This window comes from Gorilla gorilla, chromosome 2, assembly GCF_029281585.2.
Source record: "Gorilla gorilla gorilla isolate KB3781 chromosome 2, NHGRI_mGorGor1-v2.1_pri, whole genome shotgun sequence".
NCBI lineage: Eukaryota > Metazoa > Chordata > Mammalia > Primates > Hominidae > Gorilla > Gorilla gorilla.
In genome coordinates, this window is record NC_086017.1 from 153610496 (window position 1) to 153622750 (window position 12255).

At 39.9% G+C, this 12255-nt stretch overlaps 1 protein-coding gene across 4 annotated transcripts in view; it reads right to left on the reverse strand.

The window, feature by feature from the left end:
• The window catches only part of XRN1 (5'-3' exoribonuclease 1), a 142109-nt gene that overhangs the window by 123558 nt on the left and 6296 nt on the right, over positions 1 to 12255 (reverse strand). For all 4 annotated transcript variants that reach the window (XM_055383151.2, XM_019024246.4, XM_019024247.4 and 1 more), the window contains exon 2: positions 3119 to 3351. In XM_055383151.2, coding sequence (XP_055239126.1) covers positions 3119 to 3351 — 233 coding nt within the window. The remainder of the gene's footprint in view (positions 1 to 3118; positions 3352 to 12255) is intronic.

A 12255-nucleotide genomic window follows, 5' to 3' on the forward strand; every position in this document is an offset into this window, starting at 1 on the left:
GATTTAGCTGTAATCTTGTCAGGAAATTTTAGTGGCATGGTGGGGATAAAAGAAGGCAGATTTAGAAATAAGTAAAACAGGGAATTATGAATGGAGAAGGTCATCACTGTAGAGAATGGCAGAAAACTGACTAGGGGATTTCTAGGAAAAATGTAGTGCTCAATACCAGCACAGTATTTAATAAATGCTTGTGGTGGTTATAATGCATTGGCCCTCAACTTCCATTCCATTTCCTTTTAGTTTACCTTCTGATACCAGGTAGGTTAGAAAGTTCTCAGGCTTCCCTGAAGCTAAGTGTCTTCATATGACTCAGATTTTGCCAATTAGATGCCTCCATATAAGGTTTGGAAAGTGGAAGTGTGGTGGTGCCTGCATCACAATTGAGGCACTGGAGCTCTGGTATGTCTGTATATTTCAGCAATGGTAAAGAAGATCCCAGTATTCAGTATCTTTAGAGGTGCTGATAAGCAAGGAACAGGGAATCAGTTTTTTTCAGTGCAGATCTAGCAGGTGCACTGTAGCTCTGGAACAGATGCAGCTGTAGCTTCCTAATTGCTGAATTGTAACTATAGTGATGTATTCTTAGAGCCCCAGGTGACAGCTTCTTAATTATTGGATCACAGATAAAGGAGTAAGTTCCCGAAACCACCCATTTTGGTAGGGAGCTCTGAACTCCTCACGTTACCTGAATGTGGTAATAGTTCTGCCACTGGTGAGTCAGTTCTGTGGTGCTGTTTGGGAAGTTACCCCTTACGGCTCACCTAGATTCCCACCCTTTTGGCTTTACAGTGATTTTTATAAACACCCAATTCCCTGAATTACACCCCTTTTTGTCTGAAATAGCTAGAGTGCTTTCTATCACCTGCAACTGAACCCAGACTGATGTAGTAGGTTTATAAAATCCCTCCTTAACACTAGATTTTCTAGGCTAGTGGCTCCCAAAAACTACTTTAACAAATACCAGGGGAGTATGGTAAAAAATAGTTCCCAGGAGTTTCTCAACTACTAGAGATTCTGATAGAGTAAGTCTTGGGTGGTATTTGAGAATTTAAATATTACTCAGAGATGGCCCTTGCCTTCAAAGATCTCACAGTCTTTCTAAAAATTTCAGTATCTTTTTTCTTTTGATATTGAAATCAGTACTTTTTGCCATCCTCTTCCTCTCACCGGCAGCCTTCTTCAAAGCACCGTCCCACCTTCTTTGATGACTTCCACATTGGATGTGCAGATGGTCTTTCCACTCCTTTACTTGCCATTATGATTGAAGGACTCATTATGCTAATGACCCGTCAAACACTCTCCACTAGGGATTTCTTGCCTTCAATTCTAACCTTTACTTCTGTTACCCATGAACCCGGACACAGCCTGATCTCACTGTTGCATAGAAATATTCCACATGTCCAGGAATGAACTTTAAAATCCTAGTGTGTAACCTCTTCTCATCCTTTTACTTCTCCTACCGCCTAAGTCACACAGTGGTGCTGATAATACCCTGAATTTCCTAACTTAGCTCACTTCTCACAGTCCATCAATTGCATTCTGATCTCACTTGCCTTTCTGCCCAATCTGGACTTATGCTCAGTCAAAAATCAGCATCTAACCCAGAGTCTGGGCATTCAATACATGTTTGTTGAATTAAGTTAAGTGTCAATAATGTTCTCATTAGAAGAATCTCTTAGTTCACTTTCTAGTTACCATCCCAGGGCAGACTACTATTGGAGCTTTTCTCTACTACAGTACTATCATTTGCAAATTATCAATGAGAAGTATAAAAACTTGTGACAGAAAACAAAAGTGTGACTTTATAAGCAAGGAACAGGGAATCAGTTTTTCTCAGTACAGATCTAGCAACTGCACTGTAGCTTGGGAACTAACAGATGCAGCAGTAGCTTCCTAATTGCTGAACTGTAACTACAGTGATGTATTCTTAGAGCCCCAGGTGACACCAAAACCTGGCCAGACGTGGTGGCTCACACCTGTAATCTCAGCACTTTGGGAGGCCAAGGTAGGCAGATCACTTGAGGTCAGGAGTTCAAGACCAGCCTGGCCAACAGAGTGAAACCCTGTCTCTATTAAAAATATTAAAAATTGGCTGGGCACGGTGGCTCACACCTGTAATCCCAGCACCGTGGGAGGCTGAGGTGGGTGGATCACCTGAGGTGAGGAGTTTGAGATCAGCCTGGCCAATGTGGTGAAACTCCGTCTCTACTAAAAATACAAAAATTGGCTGGGTGTGGTGGCGGGCACCTGTAATCACGGCTACTTGGGAGGCTGAGGCAGGAGAATCACTTGCGCCTGGGAGGCGGAGGTTGTAATGAGCCGAGATCGCGCCATTGCACTCCAGCCTGGGCGACAAGAGCAAAACTCCATCTCAAAAAAAAAATTATATATATATAAAAAATATATATTTATATATTATATAAATTGTATAATATAATATAATATATAAATATATTATATAATATATATTATATATAATTATATATTATATATATTTTAATATATATATAATTTTTTGAGATGGAGTTTTGCATATATATATGCAAAAATAAATAAATTATACATATAAAATATATAAATTATATATAAATATATAAATATATTTATATACATAAAATATATAATATATATTTTAAATATATAAATATATAAAAATATATGTTTTATATATAAAATTTATTTTTATATATAAAATTTATTATATATATATATATATATATATATATAATTAGCTGGGTCCGGTGGCGCTTGCCTGTAATCCCAGCTACTTAAGAGGCTGAGGCACCGATAATCACTTGAACTGGGGAGGCAGATATTACAGTGAGCTAAGACTGTACCACTGCACTCCAGCCTGGGTGATAGAGTGAGATTCTGTCTCAACAAACAAAGAAAAAAACGAACAAAAGAACCTCCAACATACGTTTTGAGAAAGGACATCTCACTGAGTTCCTAACTCATTACTTGACTGGTAAAATATGACACTGAGATATTTCCATTTCTGGGGGAGTTTACGCAGAAAATAAACATGAACAGAAGATTGTGTTAAATCAATTATCTTTAAAATAACATATTTTTACTAAGCTAAATAATATTCCAAAATAAAACATAAATGTTTTACCTAAAACGCCTCCCACGCTGCTGGTTCATTTTTGCTCGAGGAGCCACACCATCTACAGCCATAAAGAACACTTTCCTGGGTTTAATAATGCGAAACAACACCTCCAGGTAGTGAAAAATATCAGTAAAGATTTTATCATCTGAAATTCTAAAGTGAACATCATCATCATTAGGATGGGAGCACTGATGTATAATTCCATTCATATCCAGGTACAAGTTGTCAAATTCAGGAATCTGAAAAACAAAGAAAAATGCTTGAGATCATTTATTTTAATCAACTACAGATATCTTAAGCAGCAGGGAAAAGTGATTATTCAATGATAAAAAGCAGGATTTGTGTATTCTATTATAAAAAACTGAGTAAACAATCACAGATGAATACAAAAAGTAAAGAATTGGTAATATGGTGACAAATTTGGTTTTATATAATGCACCAATGACTTGATCAAATTTACTGTCAGGAAATAATCTACTTATTCAAAATAATAAGCTCCAAGAAAACACCAAATAAAGTGCTTGGTTCATTTGGTACTCAAAATATTAGTTTCGTTCCTTCCTACCATTTTACATTAACTCCTCAAAACCTCAATTTCCTCTATAATGGGTAACAAAAAGCCCATTTACATCAAAAGGCTGTTTGTACATGGTTACTGAAACATTTAACATATGATGTAAAGCCTAACTGTATACTTAGTTTCACTGAAGCAGTCACTGATTGGTTATATTAATTTTTAAAATGTTAGATTATGCCAAGAGATTTATGAAACTGAAACCTGAAAAACAGATTTCATGTTTGTGATATGTGGGTTAATAATTTGTAAGCTCTGAATAACAAACATCTGCTTTTATAAGAAGACCTTAATGGCTCTCTCATTTATTTTTCCTCTATTTAAATGTTTGTGTTGGAACTCTTGGTCCCACCAGGAACAAAAATTTTTTTAACTAAAAAGAAAAAAAGTAAATGTTTGTGAGGAAGGGGAACATTACTGAAACAAATACACATTAAGATGGAACTGAAATGGGTGAAGCTAAAGAGTTATATTTTGTACTGTAATAAAAGAATCTTAGAATAGAGTCTGCCTTACATATTCATTAAAGTAAATTACTTTGAATTTTTTCCTTGTATAAACATAATAGAAATCACTTCTGAAACAGTAATTCAAGTTTTACAACACGTACAAGTAACAATATACTTTCCTGCTATTGAGAAAATGGCATGCCTTTGAGTTTTGGGAGTGAAAAGTTTTGGTCTCTGAATCAACGAACACCATCAAAACATATTTTTATGAAACACCTATTTATATAGTATTGTATGTACAAGCATAACATAAAAATTCTGGAATGTTCTTACTAACAGGCTGAACTGAAATGACAGTTGTAACCATGAGATTTTTAAAGTGCACTCAAGATTTACTGTTTATTCCAAGAAATCTGAAAACCTCAATGAAAATCTCAGTGTGACTTTTCAACAGGGGTATTTTATTTATTTTTATTTTTATTTTTTGAGACAGGGTCTCGATCTGTCACCCAGGCTGGAGTGCAGTGGTGTGATCTCGGCTCACTGCAGCCTCCACCTCCCAGGCTCAAGCAATCCTCCCACCTCAACCTTCAGTGTAGCTGGGACCACTGACACATGCCAACAAACGTGATAATTTCATATCTTTTTCACACGCTAATTTTCATATCTTTTGTACGAAAAAATACCAGCCATGTTGCCCAGGTTGGTCTTGAATTCCCGAGCTCAAGCGATTTGCCTGCCCAGGCCTCCCAAAGTGATGAGATTACTACAGGTGTGAGCCACTGCACCTGGCCTCAGCATCAACGACTTGATCAAATTTTTTTTTTTACACTTTTTTTTTTTTTTTTTTTTTACATTTTACAGAACGATTTTCCAAAGTTTTCCCAGGAGAATAAATATGCAATAATAGCCAAGAAGAGTATTAAAAAGAAGAGTAAGCTGGGTGTGGCAGCACGTGTCTGTTCTAGCTACTTGAGAGACTGAAGTGAGAGAATCTTTGAACCCATAGGTTCAAGGCTGCAGTGAGTGGTGATTGCATCACCAAACTCCAGCCTGGGAGACAGAGTAAGACCCTTTGTCTCTATAAAACAAACAAACAAAAAGAAGAATCAAAGGAAATTTGCCCTAGATAAGTTATCAAACAGATGGTTTGAATGGAAATTTAGTATATAAAAAATAAAACTCCATCTTACGCTAAAACAAAAGAAATTCCAGAAGGATTAAAAATTTTACTGTAAGAAATGTAACAAAAAAATTACATACAAATATTTTTAAACTCTTAGGGTAGGAAAAGCCAGAAATCATAAAGCAAATAAATGGTAATCTAAAAATGTATTGTTTTACATATATAGGGTTAAAAAGCGCCATATATAATTCAATTAAAAATGACAAAACGTAGGGAAATGTTTGCAAATTAGAAGTCAACATCTCTGGCCGGGCGCGGTGGCTCACACCTGTAATCCCAGCACTTTGAGAGGCCGAGGAGGGCGGATCACGAGGTCAGGAGATCGCGACCATCCTGGCTAACACGGTGAAACCCCGTCTCTACTAAAAAAATACAAAAAAATTAGCTGGGCTTGGTGGCAGGCGCCTGTAGTCTCAGCTACTCGGGAGACTGAGGCAGGAGAATGGCGTGAACCCAGGAGGCGGAGCTTGCAGTGAGCGGAGATCGAGCCACTGCACTCCAGCCTGGGCAACTGAGCAAGACTCTGTTATCAAAAAAAAAAAAAAGAAGTCAACATCTCTAACACATAAAAAATACTGAAATATAAGAAAAAGAGCAAATTTTTGACTGGGCACGGTGGCTCACACCTGTAATCCCAGCACTTTGGGGGCCAAGGTAGGTGGATCACTTGAGGTCAGGAGTTTAAGATCAGCCTGGCCAACAAAGTGAAACCATCTCTACCAAAAATACAAAAATTAGCCTGGGTGGTGGCGCATGCCTGTAATCCCAGGTACTTAGAAGGCTGAAGCATGAGAATCGCTTGCACCTAGGAGGTGGAGGTTCCAGTGAGCTGAGATCATGCCACTGCACTCCAGCCTTGGCAACAGAGTGAAACTGTCCCCACCCCCCCCCCCAAAAAAAAAAAAAAAAAGGCCAGGTGCAGTGGCTCACGCCTGTAATCCCAACACTTTGGGAGGCCAAGGCGGGTGGATCACAAGGTCAGGAGATCGAGACCATTCTGTGAATGGTGAAACCCCATCTCTACTAAAAATACAAAAAATTAGCTGGGCGTGGTGGTGGGCGCCTGTAGTCCCAACTACCCGGGAGGCTGAGGCGGGAGAATGGCGTGAACCCAGGAGGCGGAGCTTGCAGTGAACTGAGATCGTGCCACTGCACTCCAGCCTGGGCGACAGAGCGAGACTCCACCTCAAAAAAAAAAAAAAAAAAAAAAGCAAATTTTTAAAGCAATCACAGAAAATGGAAAGCAATTCAGAAATGAATAAACAAAAAAGTCTTAAGTCTAATAAGCACATGAAAAGATGTTCACCATCCAAAATTTCTCATTGAAATAACACATCATTTTCCCACATTAGTAAAAATTAAAGAGACTGATGTTACCCAGTATTAACAGGGCTTTGGGGAAGCACATATTTCATGTTATTAAAAGCAATGGCTGGCATTTATTATGCAATTATTAGGTATTAAACATTGGGCTAAATATGTATATTCATTCTCTGACTTAATTATAACAACCTTAAAAGATAAATATTTAGCATTCTAATTTTAGAGAAAAGTCGTGGAGCTAGAAAAACAGAAATAGGGTTTATACCCAATAGTTTGGGACTAGAAAAATTGGCATCACTAATCACAAAGTACGAATTAAAATTTGAAACGTGTATCTTTGACCCAGGATTTCTACTATTGAAAATTTATCCTGAAAAATAATCAGATATGATTAACTTGTAAAGATGAAGTATAAAATATTCATGGCAGTATTGTACAGAAAAGATAAAAATAGAAAACTGATGATGGTACATCCATACAATGGAATTCAACACAGCAATTACAAATTATGAAATAGATTCATATTTGGCATGGAATAATATGCATAATATATATCATCAAGTGACAAAGGCAGGGTATAAAACAGCAGGTAAAGTATCCTATTTATAGGAAATATTTATTTACATACATATCTGCATAGAAAAGTTAGAAAGTATATAAAAACAAGATGTTACTAGGGGTCAACCATGGATGATGAAAGCTTTTTACTTTCCTCTAGACTATACAAGTTTTTATATTTTTCCGCATTATCTGAATTTTTTAAAATAATGAGCATATATTACCTTTATAATCTAAAAAATACCCCATATAATTTTCCTTTTAGAAAAGAAATATTTGAAAAATTCTCTTAGGTTTCAGACTAGTAAGAAAGACAAAGAATAATTAATCATTGGCCAATGTGTTGAATAAAGTGAGAACATGCAGTAGAACTTTGCTCCCATACAAAGAGATTACTGATAATGTAGTTTCTCTTCTCAGTTATTACATTGGCAAGTTAGAAATTTCAAGGTTATTTTATACTCTCTGCCTTCTCCAATCCCATATCCAATTAGTCACTGAGGTATTTTTCTTTTTAATTTAACATCCAAAATGTTTCTAGAATCTTACCATCTTATCCATTTCCACTGTCTTAGGTAATCTCATCCTTTTCTCTATGCCCAGATCTCCCACACTGGTCCATGCCCCTCAGTTTCCCAACAGTACTGCTTGCTTCCAGTTTTCTCTCTCACCACAGTTTAGCTATTTTTCTAAAACATGATCTGATCACATTGCTTCTTTACCTAAACCCATAGGATACTACAAATCCTTAATAGCATAAAAGGTCCTGCATGATTTGGCTGCTATTTTCCCCACCAATCCTATATTCTTTCCTCTTTCTACATATCTTTACGAGCTACTACAAGAAAACATTGAGGAAAATCTCTAGGACATTGGTCTGGGCAAAAATGTCTTAAGTAACATCCCACAAGCATAGGAAACTAAAGCAAAAATGGAGAAATGGGATCACATCAAGTTAAAAAGCTTCTGCACAGCATAGGAAACAATCAGTAAAGAGAGAAGAGACAACCCACGGAATGGAAGAAATGTATTTGCAAACTACTCACCTGACAAGGGATTAATAATCAGAATATACAACGAGCTCAAACAACTCTATAGGATGAAATCTAATAATCCAATCAAAAATGGGCAAAAGATCTGAACAGACATTTCTCAAAAAAGGACATACAAATGGCAAATAGGCACATGACAAGGTGCTCAACATCACTGATCATCAGAGAAATGCAAATCAAAACTACAATGAGACATCATCTTACCCCAGTTAAAATGGCCTTTATCCAAAAGACAGGCTACAACAAATGTTAGCAAGGATGCAGAGAAAAGGGAACCCTCGTACACTGTTGGCAGGAATGTAAATTAGTACAACCACTATGAAGAACAGTTTGAAGGTTCTTCAAAAAACTAAAAATAACTAGAATCCAGCAGCCCAGACCCCTTTCTTTGTGGTCAAGAAAGGCGGGAAAACAGGTGCAGGACTGCTACATTGGGGAGCGTAACTAATCCGATAGGCAGAGGTCCGTTGGGGGTTACGCACCCTGGAAAGGAACTCACCCCTGAGCACAAAGGCAATGTTGGGCACGCTGGTAAAGGACCACTAGAATCCAGCAGTCCAGACCCTTTTCTTTGTGGTCAAGAGAGGCGGGAAAACAGGTGCAGGACTGCTACATCGGTAAGCGTAACTAATCCCATAAGCAGAGGTCCATGGGTGGTTACACACCCTGGAAAAGAATAAGCATTAGGCCCTTACAGGACGCTCTAGGACTAATGCTCATTGGAAAATGACTAGGGGTGCTGGCATCCCTCTGTTCTTTTTTCAGATGGGAAACATTCTCCTCCCCAAGGCAAAAACGCCCCTAAGATGTATTCTGGAGAATGGGACCAATCTGACCCTCAGACACTAAGAAAGAAATGACTTATACTCTTCTGCAGTACCGCCTGGCCACGATATCCTCTTCAAGGGGGGAGAAACCTGGCCTCGTGAGGGAAGTATAGATTATAACACCATCCTACAGCTAGACCTCTTCTGTAGAAAGGAGGGCAAATGGAGTGAAGTGCCATATGTGCAAACTTTCTTTTCATTAAGAGACAACTCGCAATTATGTAAAAAGTGTGGTTTATGCCCTACAGGAAGCCCTCAGAGTCTACCTCCCTATCCAAGTGTCCCCCCGACTCCTTCCCCAACTAACAAGGACCCCCCTTTAACCCAAACGGTCCAAAGGAGACAGACAAAGGGGTAAACAATGAACCAGAGTGCCAATATTCCCCAATTATGCCCCCTCCAAGCAGTGGGAGGAGGAGAATTCGGCCCAGCCAGAGTGCATGTACCTTTTTCTGTCTCAGACTTAAAGCAAATTAAAATAGATCTAGGTAAATTCTCAGATAACCCTGATGGCTATATTGATGTTTTACAAGGGTTAGGACAATCCTTTGATCTGACATGGAGAGATATAATGTTACTGCTAGATCAGACACTAACCCCAAATGAGAGAAGTGCCGCCATAACTGCAGCCCAAGAGTTTGGCAATCTCTGGTATCTCAGTTAGGTCAATGATAGGATGACAACAGAGGAAAGAGAACGATTCCCCACAGGCCAGCAGGCAGTTCCCAGTGTAGACTCTCACTGGGACACAGAATCAGAACATGGAGATTGGTGCCGTAGACATCTGCTAACTTGCGTGCTAGAAGGACTAAGGAAAACTAGGAAGAAGCCTATGAATTATTAAATGATGTCCACTGTAACATAGGGAAAGGAAGAAAATCCTACTGCCTTTCTGGATAGACTAAGAGAGGCATTAAGGAAGCATACCTCCCTGTCACCTGACTCCATTGAAGGCCAACTAATCTTAAAGGACAAGTTTATCAGTCAGCTGCAGACATTAGGAAAAAACTTCAAAAGTCCGCCTTAGGCCCAGAGCAAAACTTAGAAACTCTACTGAACTTGGCAACCTTGTTTTTTTATAATAGAGATCAGGAGGAGCAGGCGGAACAGGACAAACGGGATAAAAAAAAAAAGGCCACCGTTTTAGTCATGGCCCTTAGGCAAGTGGACTTTGGAGGCTCTGGAAAAGGGAAAAGCTGGGCAAATCGAATGCCTAAAAGGGCTTGCTTCCAGTGCGGTCCACAAGGACACTTTAAAAAAGATTGTCCAAGTAGAAATAAGCCGCCCCCTTGTCCATGCCCCTTATGTCAACGGAATCACTGGAAGGCCCACTACCCCAGGAGACGAAGGTCCTCTGAGACGAAGGTCTCAGGAGACAAAGGTCCTGCTGAACCAGATGATCCAGCAGCAGGACTGAGGGTGCCCGGGGAAAGCGCCAGCCCATGCCATCACCCTCACAGAGCCCTGGGTATGCTTGACCACTGAGGGCCAAGAGGTTAACTGTCTCCTGGACACTGGCACGGCCTTCTCAGTCTTACTCTCCTGTCCTGGACAACTGTCCTCCAGATCTGTCACTATCCGAGGGGTCCTAGGACAGCCAGTCACTAGATACTTCTCCCAGCCACTAAGTTGTGACTGGGGAACTTTACTCTTTTCACATGCTTTTCTAATTACGCCTGAAAGCCCCACTCCCTTGTTAAGGAGAGACATTCTAGCAAAAGTAGGGGTCATTATACACCTGAACATAGGAGAAGGAACACCCGTTTGTTGTCCCCTGCTTGAGGAAGGAATTAATCCTGAAGTCTGGGCAACAGAAAGACAACATGGACGAGCAAAGAATGCCCATCTTGGTCAAGTTAAACTAAAGGATTCCACCTCCTTTCCCTACCAAAGGCAGTACCCTCTTAGACCCGAGGCCCAACAAGGACTCCAAAAGATTGTTAAGGACCTAAAAGCCCAAGGCCTAGTAAAACCACGCAATAGCTCCTGCAATACTCCAAATTTAGGAGTACAGAAACCCAACGGACAGTGGAGGTTAGTGCAAGATCTCAGGATTATCAATGAGGCTGTTGTTCCTCTATACCCAGCTGTACCTAACCCTTATACTCTGCTTTCCCAAATACCAGAGGAAGCAGAGCGGTTTACAGTCCTGGACCTTAAGGATGCCTTTTTCTGCAACCCTGTACATCCTGACTCTCAATTCTTGTTTGCCTTTGAAGAGCCTTCGAACCCAACGTCTTAACTCACCTGGACTGTTTTACCCCAGGGGTTCAGGGATAGCCCCAACTATTTGGCTAGGCATTAGCCCAAGACTTGAGCCAATTTTCATACCTGGACACTCTTGTCCTTCGGTACGTGGATGATTTACTTTTGGCCGCCCATTCAGAAACCTTGTGCCACCAAGCCACCCAAGCGCTCTTAAATTTCCTCGCCACCTGTGGCTACAAGGTTTCCAAACCAAAGGCTCAGCTCTGCTCACAGCAGTTTAAATACTTAGGGCTAAAATTATCCAAAGGCACCAGGGCCCTCAGTGGGGAATGTATCCAGCCTATACTGCTTATCCTCATCCCCAAACCCTAAAGCAACTAAGAGGGTTCCTTGGCATAACACATTTCTGCCGAATATGGATTCCCAGGTATGGCAAAATAGCCAGACCGTTATATACACTAATTAAGGAAACTCAGAAAGCCAATACCCATTTAGTAAGATGGACACCTGAAGCAGAAGTGGCTTTCCAGGCCCTAAAGAAGGCCCTAACCCAAGCCCCAGTGTTAAGCTTGCCAATAGGGCAAGACTTTTCTTTATATATCACAAAAAAACAGGAATAGCTCTAGGAGTCCTTACACAGGTCCGAGGGACGAGCTTGCAACCGTGGCATACCTGAGTAAGAAAACTGATGTAGTGGCAAAGGGTTGGCTTCATTGTTTATAGGTAGTGGCTGCAGTTGCAGTCTTAGTATCTGAAGCAGTTAAAATAATACAGGGAAGAGATCTTACTGTGTGGACACCTCATGATGTGAATGGTATACTCACTGCTAAAGGAGACTTGTGGCTCTCAGACAACCATTTACTTAAATATCAGGCTCTATTACTTGAAGGGCCAGTGTTGCGACTGTGCACTTGTGCAACTCTTAACCCAGCCACATTTCTTCCAGACAATGAAGAAAAGATAGAA